We start from the raw sequence: 22,273 nt of genomic DNA on the forward strand, positions 1-22,273 counted from the left end.
TCTTTTTATTAAAGCCCAAAATTTTTTTTTTCCTTCGGCCCAAAAATTTTTAGCCGTTCTCGGAGCCGGGCCTGTATATATTTATTGTAACGCTTATATATATTAAGTGTACTATATTTTTATTTTTAATAATTGTTGTATGAATAAAATGTATAAAAGAATTGTAAAGATAAAAAAATGTACTTGAAAAATCCCAATGGGTATGGGGCGCAGTTTTACAAAACGGGTATGGGCATGGGGTTACTAATACCCAGCCCATTGCCATTCGTAGGTATTAACCGAACCTAATTGAAAACCGACAAACTTACCTTATAAACCAAACCAAACCAAACCAAACCATAAACCCTCACCCCGTCAAATTAACAGACTTTACTCTCCGCCACACCACCGTCAATGGAGAGCAGCAGTGGCAGCACAAACGACGTCGTACGGTGGCGTGCAGAACACGCCAATGCTGGCAACGCTGAAGCTCTTCAAGCTCTACGAGAACTCATAACCTATCCCATTCTATACTCTCACCAAGCCAGAAAACTAGGCCTAAAGGTATACATATATATACATACATACATACACTATAATTATCTCTATTTGTTTTATTTACAGTTCGTTTAATTATTATTATTATTATTATTATTATTGTGTAGTGGCCTCGTGGATTGCTGCTGTACGGTCCTCCTGGTTCTGGAAAGGTATTTGATGAAATTGATTCATGATTAGCCCTATCTTATTTATAGTGTTGTAATAATCGGTCTCGGAAGCTCGACCTCAGCTCGTTTAACTTACCGACCTCGAGCCTGGCTTGTTACGATGTATATATATTTATAATTATTAATATGGTGTATGGATCAAATACAAATACAAATACAAATGACTTGATAAGTGTACAAATAAGTGAAAAACTAGAGTAATTATGTTAACAGTAGTGTAGTTATTATTACTCAACCTTTGAACCAGAGTAGTTATTATTACACTGTTTTATTTTTTATAACATAATTACTCTAGTTCAAAACTGTAATTACACTAGTTATTTGTGTGTTTAGTAGGTTTATTTTATTGTACCGGATCCCACTCTATCTATCTATGTGTGTGTGTGTGTGTCGTGATTTAATATACAAAATGAATATATTATTTACTTTTGTTAATTATACTTTTATGCATAACATTAATTATTATATAAATATATATCGGATATATTAAATAAAAATTATGTAAATAACAGGCTCGTGAGCTAGCTTGAGCTTGATAAGTGTAGCTGAGGCTCGTTTACTAAACAAGCTTGTTTTAAGCTCGGGATCGTTTGTTATTTGTTAATTAATGTATATACTTTTTTATTTATTTTTATATATATATATATATATATATATATATATATATATATATATATATATATATATATATATATATATATATTGAGAAAAACCTTTAACAAGCCTAAGGCTTGGGTCAAGCTAGTGTAGTACCTTAAACAAGCCAAAGCTCAGCTCGAGCTCGGCTTTGCAGTATAAAATTAATACATAAAACTCCAAAATAGGCAAAACTTTTAAATACACAAGGTTCGCCGAGCCTAAACGAACTTCCTATACAAGTCTTGAGCTTGGGCTCGATAACTAGACGAGCTTTATTTGAGGCTCGGGCTTGGGCTCGGCTCGCTTCGAGCTTTTTATCGATTCGTTCTTGAGTAGCTTGCTAGCGCCTCGGATCGTTTGCATCCTATTTGCCTGTTTTCAGTTTTTGATGTTTCAGTTACTAAATCCAAAATTAATGAGAAATAAGGAATCAGATATTATTGATGTTAACTGTTTATTTGAAAAAAAACTGTGTTTGTGGTTGTGAATTCTATTAATGTTGTTGTTTCTTGCTGATATTAGACTAGCTTGGTTCGTGCAGTTGTTCGTGAATGTGATGCACACTTGATAGTTATGAGGTATTGCCTTTTGATTTTATATGCCATTTGCTGTCAATCAGAGTTTTTGATTCATTTGTTATTTTTGATTTGAGTATTTTGTTTTCTTAGATGTTTATACTTTATAGAAGAAGAAATTAGTTTTGAAACAAATTGTTTATGAGACGAAGCTCATATTCTTGTCTATCAACACTCTGCTTATATAATGAATTGATATGCCTTTTAAAGGAAACTCTGGTTGAACAGTTGTGTATTGAGGCTATTTGATAGTTTTGGTGATTAAAGTTAATTTAACTTTGTGTTTACCTGCAGTCTGCACTCTGTTCACAGAGCCCATGCTGGTGAAAGTGAGAAAGTTTTGCGGGATGCTTTTTCTGAAGCATCTTCACACATCAATTTAGGAAAACCTTCTGTTATATTTATAGATGAAATTGATGCCATCTGTCACCGTCGTGATTCAAGGTACATAGTAATCTTGTACTCATTTTGTCCATTCATGATACTCATTTGTTTTGAATAAGTTAGGCAAATAAGGATTGCTCTACATTTAGTTTAGCGTCTGGGTTAACTTCTTGTTTATTTGCTGAAAATATGTCTCAAATCACAGGAAACAGCAAGATAGCCGTGTAGCATCTCAGCTTATCATGCTTATGGACTCAAGTGCAACATCAACATCAGGGGCAAAAGTTGTGGTGGTGGCATCAACCAACAGGTGAGGCTTCATCAACTCACTTTATTTCTTTTGGTGGTTGCATTTATGTGAAAGTGGGTCGAAATCGTGTTGTTTTTCTGTTAATATGAAGTACGAACAGCTGCAGCACACTTTATAATAAGCATATCACAAATAAGCGAGGTGATAGATTTACTGTGGTTATAGTAGTTCAAACTGCGGTGCATTTGAATTTTGAATTTTTCAGTATGCTACTATGTCAGAACCACATGAACGTGTAATCAGGAAGTGTGACTTCAAATTGGATATATCTAAGTTCAAACTGCTTTAAATTACTTGAGCCCTTTCTACTGCACTCTCCATTTATGTTCTTTATGTGACACAAAGCTGAATCCTGATGATAAACATAAACAGATAAATAGATAATAGATATGCTTTGGTTATCTTATTTTAGTTTAGTATTTAGTAGAATATAAATTCAGTACTAGTTGATCAACCGTGATGCTTTTATTTATAGTGTCCAAATTAGGGCTGTTCACGAGTCGAGCCCGAGTCGAGACAGTTTGGTTTCGAGCTCGGGCTCAAAATTAAACCGCGCAACTTAACTAAGGCTCTAGCTCGATTTTGAAGTTAAACGAGATTAAGATTGAGCCAACGAGTCGAGCCAGGATCGAGTCGAGGCTGGGTCGATTTTGGCTCGGTTACAAAAATGAGCCAACTCAGCTCAGGATATTTCAAATCAAGTTTTTCTAACAAGTTTTATTCGAGCTTTTATTGAGCGAGCCACGAGCTCGAGCTTCAAGCCTCGAGCTTTTTGAACAGCCCTAGTCGAAATCATGTATATAATGGATTCAGGTTATATCTGTTTTAACAATAAAATGGGTAAAATACAAAAAGTTAGCATCACGTTAAAATAAATGCTATCTTGTCTTGCCAGAGTAGACGCACTCGATCCTGCACTAAGAAGATCTGGCCGATTCGATGCTGAAATCGAAGTCACAACTCCAAACGAGGAAGAACGCCTTCAAATTCTCAAGGTAATAAATAAAATTATTTCAATTATTTCAGTAGCATTAAATAACAGTTGCCGAAATGCTACATTCTTCAGCTATATACAAAGAAGGTTCCGCTGGATCCTAGTGTTAACTTGGAAGTTATAGCGGCTTTGTGCAATGGTTATGTTGGGGCTGATTTAGAAGCTTTATGTCGGGAGGCTGCAATGTGTGCAACCAAAAGATGTTCAAATGCAAACGAAGAAGCTAATGTTTGTAGCTTATTAATGGATGATTGGAAGATTGCTAGGTCCATTGTGGGCCCCAGTATTACAAGAGGTGTTACTGCTGAAATTCCCAAGGTTTCTTGGGATGATATTGGGGGACTACATGATTTAAAGGTCTGTAAAATGATTATCTTCTCAAAATGGATATCTTTTTGTTTATTATTGGTTAAATGCGGCAGAATGGGTGGGTCGAGTGGGTACTGTAATGGGTCAAAATGGCAACTTTTGAATGTTTTGTGTCAAAATAAAAATATATTTTGCCAGTGAAAATCTACTTTTTGAAAAAATTGGTTTAGACTTTTGTAGGTCGTATGCTTTAGAAATATACCTTGGGAGTGGTATCAGGGGAATAAACAATTTAAAGGTTTGCAAAATGAGTATCTTGCCACAACTAGGCCTGAAAACGAATCGAATGTTCATTTATAAACAAGCAAACATGAACAAATTTTTTTGTTTGTTTATGTTCGTTCATTTAAATTTGTTTATGTTCGTTACTTTACGTTTGTTTAAGTTCATTATTATTTTCATTTAGTTTTTAGGTCCATAACAATTTAATCTAGTTTTAATAATATTTTAGGCCCTGAGTCTAGTTAATTAACATTTTAGGCCCAAGTTCACAACTTTAAATTAGTTATAGCTCACTCAGTTATGTTCGTTTTGTTTATGTGCGTGAACCACTCGTTTATACTGTCAACAAATGAACATAAATGAACAGGAACAAGGAAACGTGGTCCATTTAATTGTTCATGTTGTTCCGTTAAGTTAAACGAATGAACATGAAGATACATTTTTTTACCTAAACCAACCTGTCTAAGAATAAACGGTTACCACCACATCCACTAATGTTGACTTGTTGCATGAAGCAGAAAAAACTGAAGCAAGCAGTTGAGTGGCCTTTAAAACATTCTGAAGGCTTTTCAAGGTTAGGCGTGTCGCCTATGCGTGGAATTCTTCTTCATGGACCACCAGGATGCTCAAAAACCACTCTTGCTAAAGCAGCTGCTCATGGTGCTCAAGCCTCTTTCTTTTCTTTAAGGTTTGACTGTTTGACCTTACTTTATTACCTCAAAAAACTATATATATTATGTGTTATGTATAAGGTTAATGAATTATGCGATTTATGAGTTATGTTTCAGCGGTGCAGAGTTATTTTCAATGTATGTTGGAGAAGGTGAAGCCTTATTACGTAATACATTTTGTAGAGCTCGCCTTGTTGCACCAAGCATTATCTTCTTTGATGAAGCAGATGTTGCAGCTAAACGGTAAGTATTCACCAATGAGCCCGTTGTGTAACGAGCCAAAATGCATACCTTTTTGTTTCGGCTGACCCAAACACTTATTTGTTCAAGTTTTATTTGTTATTATAAAAATAACTTGAGTCACCAAGTCAAAACATAATGAAATCAAACAGATTTTGGGTTCAGCAAAATAGTTTTTTTTTTAAATAAAATTTTTTAAAATGAAATCTCATCTTCAACCTTTGTTGTAAAATATGCAGAGGAACCAGTTCAAGCGGGAGTATATACAAGTATATACACACACGCGCACACACATATATACAAGTATATACACGCATATATAGGCATGTGTGTGAATAGTTAATGATGATATGTTTAAAAAAACTCCAGTTTAAAAACTTTTTGTTACATAAAATGATTTGGAAAGTTTTATGCACTAAATATACACTCTGTGACTTTCAACCCGTTCGGCCCATTTGACCCGTTAGAGATTAAACCTGAATTAACTTCTTGCACTAATTTTTATTTTCTTTCTTATTTATTAGGGAATACTTGTTTTGGCTGCAACTAACCGACCACACGCAATCGATGCTGCTCTAATGCCACCTGGACGATTTGATCTCGTAATACTTTTCTTTACTAACATTTTTCTGAATAATAATATACTTATTTATGTCATATAATTAACTTCCAAATTTACAGGTGCTATATGTGCCCCCACCAGACCTGGAAGCCCGATACGAAATCCTTCGTGTCCATACACGCGGTATGAAAATTGATCCCGATGTTGACCTCAAAAAAATAGCTCAAGAAACCGAGCGTTTCACTGGAGCCGAGTTAGAAGGTTTATGTAGAGAAGCTGGCATTGTAGCCCTCAGAGAAGAAATAACCGCCACTGTCGTACGTAACCGTCATTTCGAAACAGTTAAAAGCTCGTTAAACCCGGCTTTGACTAATCAAGAAATAGATTCATATGCATCTTATATGAACAAAAAAACAACCCCGAAACCGCAACGTCAGCTAGTGTATTCGGGTGAGCGAAAAGTTAAGTATACAAAGAAGTGGTTGTCGGGTTTGGTGGTTCCGGTTACGATGGGGGTCGTGGGTGTTATCGTGTTTTTCGGTTCAAGGGGTCATAATATGAACTTGTTGAAAAGTCCTACATATGGAAGAATGGAGTGCACATAATATGTTAGTTTTTGTGTGTTTAGATTTTGAAGTTTATATTGCTTGTTAGTGGTTCATTTAAAGGTTATTTATATATTAAGAAAGATTTTAAAGTTTATTTTAAAGGTTCATTGCTTTGATAACCAAAATGAATTATTCATTTTATTAAGGTTTATTAGGTTTATTGGATTTTAATAATCCCTATTGAACAATATTTACTGATAATAATTTCTATTCATTTTATCGCCACTGATGGTTCTAAATTTTAAAAAGTTGCCCCCCAGTGGTCCCTCGTTAAAATAAGAGCTTAACGACAATACGACATTATTCTTTTTTCCGAATTTCAAACTAATGTTTTAGGGCTTTTGATCGGAAGGATGATACGAGCTAAATTATGTGAACTTAGTTCGAAACGATGCTCTAAAACGATGAAATAATGCTTCAAATCGAGTGTTCGAACTTACAATTAACAAAAATCAAGCCCTTTGGATCACCGTTTCGAGCTAAGTTTATAATTTTTTTTTTGTTTTGGTTTTTTAATTTTGTGGTTGAGATTAAACCGTAATAAAAAATTGAGAGAGGTAAGAGAGAAAACTATAAAATGTTGGAGGGGTATTTAAGTAAAAACCAGTCACATATTTAAGCTTTCATATAAAGTCTTCCAATATCTTTTTAATCTACAAGTCACTTCTTTAAGCTTTCATATCAAGTCTTTCAATATCTTTTTAATCTACATGTATGAAGTTGCCTAAACTTGAACAAATGTCACACAATTTGTATAAAAGTTAATGCGGAAACCCGTTACGTAGTGCGAGTTTTGCTAATAAAGTTGCTAGACAGTGTCACGTCGCCAATTGATAAAGGTTGCAGGAATAGTTACAGGTGTTGCACCAACTGATACAAGGACACTTAGAAGTGTCACATTTTGAACGCGGATTCTCAAGAAGCCTATTTTTAATTCAAAATCCTAACTTTTTACGATCAAATCGTTTGTTTATCACCCAAAAGACTAGATTCGAGACTTATATCCACAAACACACGTAAAATAACTTTCATAAAAGCCCCAAAGACATTCAAGAACATAAAACATAGATTAGGGAGCTGATCTCTACCTTAAGCTCGTCTTCACCGATGCTAAGATGATCCTCCTACAATCCCGAGCTTGAATTCCGAATCAAATCATTAAAAATGATGAGATCTTGTCTTTCTTTGTGTACTTTCTCTCTTCAAAAGTTAGCGAAGATGCTGAGAAATATGGTTTTCGTGTTTAACTTTTTCTCCAGTGACATAAACCATGTTTTGATTATTTCTTTTAACTTTCATAAATCAATTAAACCATAATATTATATTCAACAAAACTTGTGACGTTACATGACATGTCTTAATATGCATACATACATAAGTACGTACATACACGCACGCACATACGTACTTTACTTTACTTTACTTTACTTACTTACTCGAGCCTCGTGTATATACATGGGGAAACATACTCTTCTTTGTGGTCTCATTCTCTAACAAAAATACATGTAAACTTGTTGCAAGTCCAAAACAAACAATCATTTAATATTGGAAAAAACACAACAAATATTGAAATATACATATAACACATACGTGCGCTCGTATTTATATTCAAATTACCTAAATAACCCAGACGCTAATGTTAAGCAAAAAAATCCAAATCCAAATCCAATGAAGGGGTTAGCGCAAAATCAAGTGAAAGCTCTGTTAGAAGGAATCAAATGTTTATCACTACGCAGCCCCATTGAAGGTTCCGCAACTCGACATCCATATTTTGCCAATTTTCGGTTCGGTTAGCCAGTTTCTATATAATCGGTTTCAAACTATGTGTGCTTAACTTAAATCAAATGGATAATCTTTAAGCCATCCATCAGTTTTATTCATTAATAGTTTGTCTAGTTTGTTTGGTAAATAGATGATTAAATTGATAATTAATAAGTTATCCTTGGAATGGACTTAGAACTAGAGGTGTACAAAACCGGTGTTAAACAAAAACGACCGGTTTGACTCAAACCGGTTCAGTTTATAAACCGGCTTAGAAGCAAGGTAGGTCGGTCTGGTCAAGTTGGTTCGGCCCGGTTTATAAACTGGTTTTACCGGTTTAAAACCTTTTTTTTTCGGTTTTAAACCGGTTTTTCTCAAATAGGTTCGGTTTTAAAACCAGTTTGGTAGATTTTAAGGGGAATCAGTCTTGAACTGGCGGTTTGGGTCTGCTTGGGAACCGGTTTGGGTGAAACCGGTTTTAAACACAAACCGGTTCGGTTCGGTTTGCGGACCAGTTTTTTTACACCTCCGCTTAAAACTGGGCTTCACAGCTATAAACAACTTTGGCCCACTAGACTTGATACGGCCCACATTTTTTTTATATGAGATGACCGAAGAATAACACAAAGAACAAAAGATTTTTTTTATTAAATACTATTTTTCAGTAATAAAATATATATTTAATATATATACATAACACATGTCGTAATATTGTCATTTGAGCAATTAACGTATTACAATAATATTAATAACTTGAGTCGTACAACACAGAACAAGGATCCGTGGCCCAATGGTAGCGCGTCTGACTCCAGATCAGAAGGTTGCGTGTTCGATTCACGTCGGGTTCAAATCCCTTTAAAGCCTTTAATTTTTTATTTATTTTTATAAAAACTGCTTATATATTTCTGTGTGGAATAATATATGAGATCAGTATGTCACCATCAATATCATATTTATCCGTTAACTTATATAACTAGGAATGTGTTTTAGAAATTAAAACAAGTAGACCCAAAACTTTTTGGCATATAATGTATTAAATATTTAAAAAGAATATAAATTTTGGTTTATTTTAGTTTATTTGGTTAATTATACACATATAGCAACTATAACCAAATTATATAAAAAATCATAAGTGAATTACTGACTTAATTGGTTAATGAAGAGGTAGGTCCCAGCAGAGCTCAGTTGGACCCGCAAGACTCACCTTGAAGAGGGACGTCTGCGCAGAAACCAACTGGATCCGCAGGACCAACCATGCTCAGAGACGTGACGTCCTTACGCGCAGTACGCAGGCTGTTCCCGCAGGAAATGCCTCCCGATGGTGAAGGACTCCGCCTGTTCCCGCAGCCTCGGATACAAGCCATCAGGGAAGGCCACCCGCGCAGCAAGGCTACACGCACAAGGCACTTAGCTCTCAATCACTCAGTGTCACCTGAAGGAATGAGCAAAGCCGGGAACAATCCCGCACAAGGGCGGGAGGGGGAATACTCCCGCCCAAATAAGCCAGTCCGTACGATACGGGAAGATCTTCTGTACTGTACCTGACGAGGTATGGGCAAAAGATCTGACTAAAGATACGACAGCTTATTGACAACAGCATGGCGAGCAGCATGCTCCTGTACTGTATGTCACTATTAGCCGCTGCCTACTCACCAACTACTGCCATACCACGTGCATAGTCCGCAGTTGGTGAAAAAGGAATGGTACACAGCAGGCCTGGTCACTATCAGCCGCTGCCTACCCACCAACTACCAGCAGGGCACGTGCGTAGGCCACTGTTGGTTGAACAGGAATACTATTCAGCCGGCCACACCTCCTTGGAAACCTACCTTCGGCTATAAATACCACAAATGGTATGACCATCAGATCTTATCATATTATCATCATATTATACCTGATATCTACTCTAGCAATCTCTTAATATACTTTTATATTTAAAGAGCAATCTAGTCTGATTCTCACGCCGGAGGGTGGTCACAAGGAGGAACCCCCCCTTCTCAGTGACAAGCTCACGGTGTCTGTTTTGCAGGTTATCAGAAGAACCATCTTCTCTGGGTTTAACCCCTCGTGGGAAACATCTATCTAACCCCCAGGTTACTCGTAATCTGCCCGGGGTCTGGTTAGTGTTTCTTCATTGGCGCCATCCGTGCATAAAGCTAGAACATTTTTCTCCAGTTTTTCCAAACTTCTAAGATGGTTAAAGAAACTCCGGTAACCACAACCCCAGCTACTGGGGGGAATACCGGCTACACAGTCTTTACAAACACTACCCCGGTTACCCAAGCCGGGGCAAGTGAAGTAAATTTTACAAACACTACCCCAGTTACCAAAGCTGGGGCAAGTGCAGTAAATAATCGCTCACTGGGATTCACCGATACCCAGTTAGAGAAACGAAGGCTCCCCCGCCAAACACTCGATGAAGTTAAGGCATGGGCGGAGGCACGTCAGAAGGAATTCCAAGCTGAGTTGGACGAACGCTTGCGTTCCGTCCAACAGGCCGACGAATTCGAAGAATACTTGGACGATGACTCGGAGGAATCCGACTCCGACGCGAACCCTCGCCATAGGGCGAAAGGGAAGCGTAAGGAAACGGACTCACAACCGAGAAGGCATTTTGGAGAAGCCTTCAAACCAAAAAACACAGGTGGAAGTCCACGTGACTTCTCCAAAACATTCAGACCAAACGTTACAAATGCGGGAACGTCCAAATTTGCAAGGGACATTGCGGAAGCAATTGCCCCAAAAAGTGCCAAACAAATGTCCAGCATAGGCACATATGATGGTATATCTGATCCAGACGATCATTTGAACAGGTTCATAGCGGGGGCAACCGTCAGTAGTTGGACGGAACCTACGTGGTGTTACATGTTCCAAATGACGCTTGTTGGGGCTGCTAGAGCGTGGTTCGATCGTCTACCGGTCAACCACATCTACGACTGGGCAGACTTCCAACAGAAGTTTAGCCAACACTTCAGCCAGCAAAGAAAATATACCGAGGAGCAATGAACAATCCTCAAATGCATTCGAGAGGAAGATGAATCTTTGCTAGACTTCATCACTCGCTTCAACTCGAAGAAGCTAAGTCTGGGCAACATTAGCGAAGATCTTGTTCGCGCTGCTTTCATCCAGGGCGCGAACGACCCGGAGCTCATCCGCACCTTAACGGGTAAAGATGGCATGCCATCCACATGGGATGCCATCATGACAGCAGCTAAACGCTTTGCGGAAACGGAGAAGCAACTGGGTAGAGATCTCCCTCAGAGCACAAACCTCTACACCCAGAAAACAAGGGAAGACAACGTCCTTACCGCCCGATTAAACAAAAAGCGAAAGCTAGGCATTTGGCAGTCAAGGGTAAACTTTGACACCTCATCCGGCTTGCAACATCGGTTAGGCGGAAGGGATAACGTACGGTCGAACCAGAACTCCAGATGGACGCCGCTCACCAAAAGCGTCACCGAGATATTCGCCACCGAGGAGCTCCCATGGCCAAAGCCTCAAATAATCCGACATCGTCACAATGCTGATCGGAGCAAATACTGTGACTTTCACAGGACAAAAGGCCACAACACCGAAGAATGCATAGACGTAAAAGACATGGTCGAAGCATTTGTCAGAGATGGGACGCAATGAACGCTGAGCAGGCTGATGCGTGTAGAACCCCAGCTGGGGAAAACACGAATAAAATTCCAGCTTCAATGTGGAGACTACATGCTGCGTAAAGAACGAGATCCCGAACCAGGTGCGTATCGGCTCGATGGCACTCCCATCCCAACAACATGGAAGGGAGCTCATTTACACAGTTTGCATGTAAATCAATTCCAAATTTGTAAAGAAAAGGCCAAGAGCCACTTCTAATGGAAATGATTCTCCTTAAAACATCGACGCTGATGATTTTTCATTTATACTTTTATGAACTATCAACACGGATATGCCGGTTTTCACCGCATAATTACGTGGAAAGTCGTTGCATGGGGAAGGCGGCAAAACCCGCATAAACCCAAAAAACGACAAACCTTCACGCAGGTCAGTTAAAGGGGAAAAGTTCAGTCATCCCAATAAATGAAAGTGCCGGTCTATCCGCATGAATCATGATAAGAGGAAACTGAACACTAACCTATTAACAACCGCGCGTCGAACGGTTAATTTATTCAACACTAATATGCCGGTTTTCACCGCATAATTACGTGGAAAGTCGTTGCATGGGGAAGGCGGCAAAACCCGCATAAACCCAAAAAACGACAAACCTTCACGCAGGTCAGTTGAAGGGGAAAAGTTTAGTTATCCCACTAAATGAAAGTGCCGGTCTATCCGCATGAATCATGAGAGGATACTGAACACTAACCTATTAACAACCGTGCGTCGAACGGTTATTCAAAACAGAATTTCTAACAAAAGGATGAGGAAAACCTACACGCAGGTCGGATATAGGTTAAAGTTTAGCCATCCTACTAAGTGCAAGTGACGGTCCTACCCGCACAATCACGAAAGAGGAAGCAAAACTTCAACCTATTATCTACCACGTTCAAAGGTTAACTTATCCTAAACACTTAGAAATTTCAAAAAAGGATGAGGAAAACCTACACGCAGGTCGGATATAGGTTAAAGTTTAGCCATCCTACTAAGTGCAAGTGACGGTCCTACCCGCACAATCACGAAAGAGGAAGCAAAACTTCAACCTATTATCTACCACGTTCAAAGGTTAACTTATCCTAAACAGTTAGAAATTTCAAAAAAGGATGAGGAAAACCTACACGCAGGTCAGATATAGGTAAAGTTTAGCCATCCTACTAAGTGCAAGTGACGGTCCTACCCGCACAATCACGAAAGAGGAAGCAAAACTTCACACCTATTATCTACCACGTTCAAAGGTTAACTTATCCTCAGAAAAGATGAGGAAAACCTACACGCAGGTCAGACGTAGGTAAAGTTTAGCCATCCTACTAAGTGCAAGTGACGGTCCTACCCGCACAATCACGAAAGAGGAAGCAAAACTTCAATCTATTATCTACCACGTTCAAAGGTTAACTTATTCTACACTTGGAAAATTGCTAATTTAAACTAAAGTATGCAAGTCATATAACGTTTATAAAGCAAGGAATCCAGAGAAAGTAGCGGTCTTACCCGCACAAAGATTTATATTTCATAAATATTCATTACAAGAATGGCCGGGTAACTACCCGCCTACAAGAAAATAAATCTATACAAGCTAAATCTATCCTAGCAGTGGGAAGGGATCTTCAGGATCAGGCTTCAGGGCCACTTCCACTTGGACCAGCACCGTCAGTAGAGCGTGGCAGTTCAAGGAAAGCCTTAAGGATAGCTAGCCCATCATCAGCAGCAGCAACTTCATTCACATTCTCCACCACCGGATGCGGGAAGGCGGCGTACTGATTCACTGCTTGGTCGTAAACAGCTTCAGTATCAACATTGTACAAAGGGAAGTTGGAAGGCGGGATGCCTTTCTCAACGAACCCTAGACCAAGCAGAAAGCCGACCTTTTCCCCATCCTCGTGAGAAGCGTTGAGGGCTGCGCTCATAGCATCGTCATAAGATGTCTCTGAGAAGACCCGATGCACAACCTACAAAAAAAATACAAGTATCAGAACCTTTTCTATCTACAAAGAAAAGCGTGAAGACATGAAAACATACCTGAGACAACGCTTCTCGAAGAAGCCATTCCTTGGCAACCAGAGCTTCTTGGAGGGCAGCTTGAGCTTCGTTACGGGCGCGTTCGGCTTCACTCTTGTTGAGGTTGGCAAGCAACACTTCTTTAGCGGCAGCCTCTTCGACGCCCTTTAGCTTCCGCTCAGTATGGTCAAGCACCCCCCTCTGGTCCAAGATCTCCTGGAGCTTTTTGGCGTCTTCCATCGCCAAGGCATCATGAGCCTGCTGGAGAGCCTCTAATTTGGCTTTAAGCTCTTCATTCTCCACGCGTAGAGGCTCAGCAACAGCTTCAGCCTTGGTGGCTTTCTCGGTTGCGTTCCTCGCAGTTTCCTTAGCCAGCCGAAGTTGTTCATTAACAGCTTGGGCAGCCTTGGAACGGGCCTCGAGTCGAGCCTGAACTTCAACCTCGAGGGCCTTGAAGGCCTTCTCCTTTTCCGCAGCCACTGCGGAAAGCCTTTGGTTCTCCTCTTGGACAGCCCGCGCCTGAGCCACTTCTTTAAGGCGAGCTGCTTTTAACTTGTCGTTTTCACGACAAAGCAGCTCGACGCGCGGCTGCATCCGGGCTAGGAGAACCCGAAGCTCATTGGTTAGCCTACCCTCCTGGTAGCTAGCCATGGCTTCCCCCAACGCACCACTGGGAGCAGCGTGACGAGCCCATTCCACGCACTCCACAGGGGTGCGAAGGGTTGTTCCTCGGCGAATGTTCCATCGTGGAACATACACTTCATTGAAATCCGACACTGCAAAAAACATAAAGCAGTTAGGAAAAGATGATAAAAAGATATGAAAAGGGCCAAAAAAAAACCCTACGCACCTGTAGGGTCAATAACAGGCCGATAGCCGCCGAACCCATCACCTGAACCCAAGGGAAATCCATCCAAGAGGTCAGGCAGATGGGAAGGTGGCAGAGATTGGCGAGAAGCCCCATGCGTACCTGATGGATCGGCCGTCGTTGCCGATGACGGGGGCATGGTAGCAGCCGCCGCGGTCGCCGCCGCATCCGCAGCAATAGTAACCGCCGGCTCGGTGAAAGATGTTGTAAAAATCGCACTCACAGCCGGCGGTGACGTCATCTCAGCTGGAACAGTCGGCTCAAAGGAGTGAGCAACTGAACCAGCGGAAGCAGGCGCAGGCGCCTGGGTCGACGCCTCAGGTAGGCTGACCAAGCCTACCGTCATTGGCGGAGAGGTACTCCTCTGCGCTCCACCCTGGAATGCGTCAACATCCACGCCTGCGTAAAGAAGATAAGTGTTAAATGATATTAAGCTATGAAGTTAAAAGACAAGAATTTTGTACTTACGGGTTTTCTTGAGCCTAAAGGTACGGAGAGGCGGGGACGAACCCGACGGAGCCGGCCTCTTTGCGCCGGTTACCGTCGTCTTCTTGGGCTATCCGGAGGTGACAGTCGCAGCCTTCGGAGCAGTGGTCTTATCACCACCGGGTTTCCCCGCCACCTCTTCGCTCTCGGTCTCCGAATCAGACCGAGGCGCTGGATCGGCAGTGGAGGCCTTCTCCTTCCCCTTCCCGCCGGCAGCCTTCTTCATCCGCACCAACGGAGGACCATCTGCGGATTCCTCATCAGAACATACGATTAGAGGAATTCCAGCAGAGGTTTCAACATTGAGGGGTCGAGGGTTGAATAGCGCCTTACCTGGCCGCCTGGCGCTCAGGATCTCGTGGCCTAGCGGGTAGACCTCCACGAACCGATCCGCAGTTTGTTCTAGGATGGGCAACTCGTTCTCGTCTAGAGCGCGAGTACCCATCCGAGCGGGACCGTCAGCCTCCCGCGGGTTCAGGAGCGACTGCAAGTCGTTCCCCTCTGAAATAAACAGGAAAAAAGTTAGAAGAAATTCAAAATCAAAAAAAGGAAACAAAGCATACCGTAAGGAACAGAGTTCGAACCGTATTCGATGACGATTGGGATTTTTTGCGCATCCGCCGCCTTCCACACCCGGCTCATCCCCAACATCACCATCCCGGACTCCGCAAACCGGTAAACCGGAGATTGAACCCGGGAAATCCTCGAAAACCATTCCGCCTCCTCGTAGTTGGAGGCGTGAAGGCTGGGAAGTGCTTGCCCGTTCTTGAATTTCATGGCAAGGGGGATGGCGCGAGCGGATATGAAGAAGAACTCCCGCTTCCACGCGCGAAGACTGCGCTCGGTAGCGCAAATCCTCAAACCCTTAATCCGGGTTATCAACGTGTACCACCCCTGGATGCACCTCCAAGTGTAGAAGGTCATCAGGCGGTCAACATAGGGCTCAATGCCCAAAATCCGACACACCCACTCGAAGTGGCGAATCTTGGCGATCGCCATGGGGTGCAACTCGGTCAAATGAACACCGTGCCTCTCAAGGACACGGTAAACAAACTTTGTCAATGGGAACCTAAGATTCCCATAAACAAAGAATGCAGCATAAACCCCGATCTTGCCTCTGGGGGCATCGTACACCGTCTGGTGGGGTTCAGGAAACTCAGGCTCGAGAGACTCGAGCATGAACTTCCTGACGACGTACCGATACAGATCGCCAGGAAGAGCACAATGGCACTCGCCAGCAGTACTCTTGTCATCAGTTGTAGATTCGAGATCACGAGACATCTTGTAAAAGAAGAAGAAAACGATTTCGGGAGAATGCTTGCCTGAAAAAGTGAGTATTCGCCGGAAATCGCTTAGAAGATGAAGAGAAGAGTGAAAGTGTGGATTACAAACAACCCTCTCCCCCTTTATATACTAATCGCAATTAATGCGATGAAATTAATGCGGAAGAGAGAGAAAACGAATGTGCAATGAAACTATGACACGTGGCAAAAAGCAAGCTGGGAACAACTGTTGATAGGACGCATACCATTAATTTCGCGGCCACGCGCCCGAAAAATCGCGCCTACGCGCCTGAAAAAGCGTCTGGAATGACCATGTACTGTCACGTCACCATAACTTCCTGCACGTCCTGACACAGTCAGAAGAAACCGTCGCACGACGTTTCAGAGGTTTGGACTGTTCTTATCTTTCCACCAACTCTTCGAATTTCAAAATTCAAAAATTCAAAAAGATTCAAAAGTAAGCGGGAAAATACCCCTTACCTTGGCAAACAAGTAACCATAAGACGGATGTGGGTACAGTGTTAAGGCAAAACCCTTCACATTCCTAGCACCCGCAGGGAATTGAAGCCAAGTATACCTCGGCAACCAAGTAACTATAAGACGGGTGCGGGTACAGTGTTAAGGCAAAACCCTTCACATACCTAGCACCCGCAGGGAATTGACGCCAGGAATACCTTGGAAGTAAAGTAACCGTAAGACGAGCGCGGGTACAGTGTTAAGGCAAAACCCTTCACATACCTAGCGCTCCGCTTGGAATTGAAACCAAGAAGGATCTTCTGGGCAATGCTTGTGGAAACGGAAATAACATCCCCGCATAGCGGGAACGTCGAGAACTATGTTGTTTGAAGCTCCAGGATGGAATTGGTGGTTTTAACATAATTGATCACTATGTTCAAAACTACCAAAACCTCATGGGGAATCCACACAAGTGGGACTCAACGCTCCTGACTTGCGAGGAGGTTACAGACCTACCCGCATCATACCCAAAGATCAAGCAGGAAACTCGGGAATTTCTGCAAGTGACAAGGACTTCCGCGGGAAGAATCCCCATGGAAAACCTTAAAAAACCCTCTTCAAAACCCTTTGCTTAAGTCCAAAAGTTCACCTCACTTTATTAAACACTCATGAGAAGAACATTGGACTGGGGGGACTTGAAGAGGTAGGTCCCAGCAGAGCTCAGTTGGACCCGCAAGACTCACATTGAAGAGGGACGTCTGCGCAGAAACCAACTGGATCCGCAGGACCAACCATGCTCAGAGACGTGACGTCCTTACGCGCAGTACGCAGGCTGTTCCCGCAGGAAATGCCTCCCGATGGTGAAGGACTCCGCCTGTTCCCGCAGCCTCGGATACAAGCCATCAGGGAAGGCCACCCGCGCAGCAAGGCTACACGCACAAGGCACTTAGCTCTCAATCACTCAGTGTCACCTGAAGGAATGAGCAAAGCCGGGAACAATCCCGCACAAGGGCGGGAGGGGGAATACTTGTAACACCCCGACCAAAGGCGGATTATACATCGGGGCGCCACATATTGTTTCATTACTCGTGACACTATTGGGTGTCAATATTTAATAAATACATTCATTCGCGCACGCGCAAGGTAAACATAAGATAACATAAATCAACATAAATCAATATATTATAAATCATAATATTCGAACAGCAAAAACTTGTCTTGATACATTTTAATCTAGGTCCAAAATAAAGAAAACTTCCTACGTGTCCACAAGCTCCAAAACAGCTACTGCAAACCTGAACATGTGTTAAAATAAACGTCAAACACTTGCGTGTTGGTGAGAAATCAAGTTTAATACAATACATAGATAACAATAAATCTGCGCGCAACACGTGTATGTCTGGTGTTTAACAAGGGTGCAATCAGATTGTGATCAAGCCTAAATAGATCATAGCTCATAGTTCATAGTTCAATCCGTGCTCCCAATTGAGCACAAAAACGAGAAAACATCTGTGCAAGTGTAAACAAAGAAAACCGTAAACGATAGGTCTCCCGTGTTCATCTAATGGATCCATGAAAACTTCGGAATAGGCCGAACAAAGCGGTTAATGATACACACATACAAATAAACAGCCAAGTAAACGTCCTCAACACATGGGATACTGCGCGACTAAAGTTCATAAACAAGTTTAAGACTCTAAGTTTGTATGAACACATGAACATCCCAAAACATTAAAAATAAAAAGGGATTAGGTACGAGATTACTCACTTGATAAACGATGCGGTGTAAGATAAAGCAAGAACCAACTTTAAACAAGCACAAGTTAACCTATAATTAAAGATTATTGTTTTAACGATCTGTTTTAAGTCTTGATTATAAGTTAGCATAATTAATAAGTAAATTATTATATATAATATATATTACCGGAAAAGCAGGACAGAACAGGGAGGAAGACGGAGGCAGAGAGGGAGGCGGCAGAGAGAGCAAGGAGCAAGAGAACAGGAGAGATTAAGTGTTTTGTGTGTGTAGTGTTATGAAAATATTATTATTATTTATAGAGGAACCCTAGGAGACATAAATCCAGAAAAAGGGGAAAAGATCTTTAACAGGATCAAGCAAAAGATATCAAAAGCATAAGAAAACAAAAGCAAAAGATATAGAAAGATATGGCAGCTGCAGGGGGCAAAGGAAAAGCTGTCAGGGAACAGTAAAAAGCATGGGCGGGTCAGATAAAGGTACTGGTCAAGCATGGCAAAAGCAGATCTCAAAAAGATTATGTCAGTCACTTTATCTGCCAACCAATGGGGTTGGCGCGCATGCTGCGCCGAAAGTAACTTTTCAGACATAAAGCAGATTAGGTCAACAGCTCAAAAGATAAGACAACACAAAAGCAAACGGCTAGATTCAACAGAAGAAAACTAAAAGGGTTTAGCGCGAGAAGGCTAAGGCGCGAAGGCAGACACAGAAGGTCAAGAGAGCGCGAGCGCGAAGGCAGACAGAAACAACCTTAACGCGTCGCGGAAAGAACTACATTTCTAAGCGCGTCGCGGGAAGAATCACATTTCTTAGCGCGCCGCGGGAGGAACTAGAATTCCTAGCGCGCCGCGGGAAGAGCTATAATTCTTCGCGCGTCGAGGGATGAACTACGATTCTTAGCGTGCTGCGAGAAGAACTACAAATCCTTAGCGCGTCGCGGGAAGAACTATCGTTCTTAGCGCGCTGCGAGAAGAATTACAATTCTTAGCGCGCTGCGAGAAGAGTTCGTCTCGCGTATCGCTGAAACAGGTGGTCTTCACGCAGGATTCCTTGTAAGGGAGTCTGGCGCGTGGAGCTGCGCAGACAACCTTAGGCGGGAAGGAACAAAGGACAAGCAAAGAGTTAGAAGAAAAAAGAGGGAAACAAGGCTTAAGGGCGGGACGGCGACAAGAGGGAAAAGAAGGCGGAAAGAGAGAAGGAGAGGGACGGGACGGCGGAAAGAAAGAGAGAGAAAGAGGCGGGAAGGAAAATATATATTATTATTAAAAATAAAAATATAAGTATAAATAAATACTAAATCATAAAAGAAAGAGATCGGGTCAGAGAAACGGGTACCTGGGTCGGGTCGGATCGGGGCAGATGTCACAGTCTCCCCTACTTTAAGAAATTTCGTCCCGAAATTTATCTCGAAGTAGGTTGCGCAGAGAACAGGTGCGGGTACTTGATCTTCATTTGATCTTCCCTTTCCCATGTAAACTCGGCTCCGCGCTTGGACTCCCAGCGAACTTTCACGATAGGGATACGACTGCGCTTGGTTTGCTTAACCTCGCGATCCATAATCTCAACAGGCTTCTCAACGAAATGCATAGTTTCATCAACTTGAACTTCATCAAGTGGAATGTGAAGGTTCTCGTCAGCTAAACACTTCTTGAGATTGGATACATGGAACGTTGGATGCACATTACTGAGCGCGGGTGGCAGGTCAAGTCTGTAGGCAACTTTTCCTACACGCGCGAGAATCTTAAATGGTCCAACATATCGAGGAGCAAGCTTACCTTTCTTCCCAAAGCGGACGACACCTTTCCAAGGCGACACTTTGAGGAGAACAAGATCATCAACTTGAAATTCGAGAGGCTTTCGCCTGCGATCTGCGTAACTCTTCTGTCGGCTTCGGGCAGTCAGCAGATGATCACGGATCTTGGCGATCTTATCGGTTGTCTCTTGAACAAGTTCGGGTCCTGTGATTTGAGCTTCTCCCACTTCGCTCCAACAAATCGGGGAGCGGCACTTACGACCGTAAAGTGCTTCAAATGGGGCCATACCAATACTGGAATGATAGCTGTTATTATAAGAGAACTCGATCAAAGGCAGGTGTGAATCCCAATTACCTCCAAAATCAAGAACACAAGATCGGAGCATATCCTCAAGAGTTTGAATAGTTCGCTCAGACTGACCGTCAGTCTGAGGATGATATGCCGTACTCATGTCCAAGCGAGTTCCTAGCGCAGATTGGAGAGATTTCCAAAAGCGAGATATAAAACAGCCATCGCGATCGGATATGATGCTCAAAGGAGTACCATGGCGGCAGACAATTTCCTTGACATAAAGCTGCGCGAGTTGCTCAACACGGTAGTTTTCACGAATGGGCAGAAAGTGAGCAGACTTAGTCAAACGATCCACTATTACCCAAATGCTATCATGTTTGCTTGCTGTCAAAGGTAACTTGGTAATAAAGTCCATCGCTACACATTCCCATTTCCACGTGGGAATTTCTGGTTGTTCGAGCAAACCAGATGGGCGTTGGTGTTCAGCTTTTACTTTAGAACAAGTCAGGCATTTAGCTACGAACACAGCAATATCCTTTTTCATACCAGGCCACCAATAAGAAAGGCGCAAATCCTTGTACATCTTATCAGCGCCGGGATGAATAGAATACCGAGATTTGTGTGCTTCACACAGGATGACAGAGCGAAGATTCTCATTAAAGGGAATCCAGATGCGATTAAGATAGCAGAGAATTCCACTCAGATTAGGGACAAAGTGCGCTTCCGCGCCACACGCTAACTCGGCGCGAAGGTTACCATTACTGATGGATGCGCGCTGCGCGTCACGAATGCGCGATTCAAGGTTGCTTTGGATCGGCGCGAAGTGAAGCTGCGTGCGCGGCAAAATACAGTTAAGCTGGCAGGGTTTTCGGCTGAGCGCATCGGCTACCACATTAGCCTTACCAGGATGATACCGGATCTCACAATCGTAATCGCTGATGAGTTCGTTCCATCGGCGTTGCCTCATGTTGAGTTCCTTCTGATCAAAGATATGCTGAAGGCTTTTATGGTCAGTGTAGAGGATACACTTAGTACCATAAAGGTAGTGTCTCCAGATCTTCAAGGCAAAAACAACTGCACCAAGTTCGAGGTCGTGAGTTGTATAATTCTTTTCATGAACCTTGAGTTGCCTTGATGCGTAAGCGATAACCTTGCCTCGTTGCATAAGAACACAACCGAGACCTTGGTTGGATGCATCGCAATACACGACAAAATCTTCATTACCCTCAGGTAGCGTAAGAACAGGAGCTTCACACAACAAACGCTTGAGCGTTAGAAAGGCTTCTTCTTGCTTCGAGCCCCAAATATACGGTTTACCTTTGTGCGTTAGAGCTGTTAAAGGCAAAGCGATCTTCGAGAAGTTCGAAATGAAGCGCCGGTAATAACCAGCTAAGCCCAGAAAGGAACGGATCTCAGAAGGAGTGGATGGCGTAATCCAGTTCTTGATTGCTTCAATCTTGGATGGGTCGACATGAATACCCATCTTGTTCACAACATGGCCAAGAAACTGTACTTCATCCGACCAAAATTCACACTTGGAAAGCTTAGCATAGAGTTGCTCAGCTCTAAGCTTTTGCAACACCAACCGAAGATGTTGCTCATGCTCGGCCTTGGTCTTAGAATACACCAGAACATCATCGATAAACACAATCACGAATTTATCCAAGAAAGGCCTACACACCCGATTCATTAGATCCATGAAAACG

At 42.1% G+C, this 22,273-nt stretch overlaps 1 protein-coding gene and 1 non-coding gene across 2 annotated transcripts; both read left to right on the top strand.

Annotated features, from left to right (window-relative positions):
• Window positions 1–388: 388 nt before the first annotated feature.
• LOC143534814 (cell division control protein 48 homolog B-like) lies at window positions 389–6,335 on the top strand. The gene is made up of 12 exons (XM_077029215.1): window positions 389–543; window positions 645–689; window positions 1,869–1,924; window positions 2,216–2,365; window positions 2,511–2,615; window positions 3,511–3,610; window positions 3,682–3,966; window positions 4,719–4,888; window positions 4,989–5,114; window positions 5,351–5,414; window positions 5,636–5,713; window positions 5,793–6,335. The coding sequence occupies exons 1-12, from the start codon at window positions 394–396 to the stop codon at window positions 6,276–6,278; spliced, it is 1,815 nt and encodes a 604-aa protein (XP_076885330.1). The 5' UTR covers window positions 389–393; the 3' UTR covers window positions 6,279–6,335.
• Window positions 6,336–8,818: 2,483 nt separating this feature from the next.
• Window positions 8,819–8,890, top strand: TRNAW-CCA (transfer RNA tryptophan (anticodon CCA)). Its single transcript has one exon. It is a non-coding gene; the product is annotated as a tRNA-Trp (tRNA).
• The last annotated feature ends 13,383 nt before the right edge of the window (window positions 8,891–22,273 follow it).

Source organism: Bidens hawaiensis, unplaced genomic scaffold, assembly GCF_021521415.1.
Source record: "Bidens hawaiensis isolate Kalapana, Puna unplaced genomic scaffold, B.hawaiensis_p1.1 tig00010344_1, whole genome shotgun sequence".
In the NCBI taxonomy this organism is placed as follows: Eukaryota; Viridiplantae; Streptophyta; class Magnoliopsida; order Asterales; family Asteraceae; genus Bidens; species Bidens hawaiensis.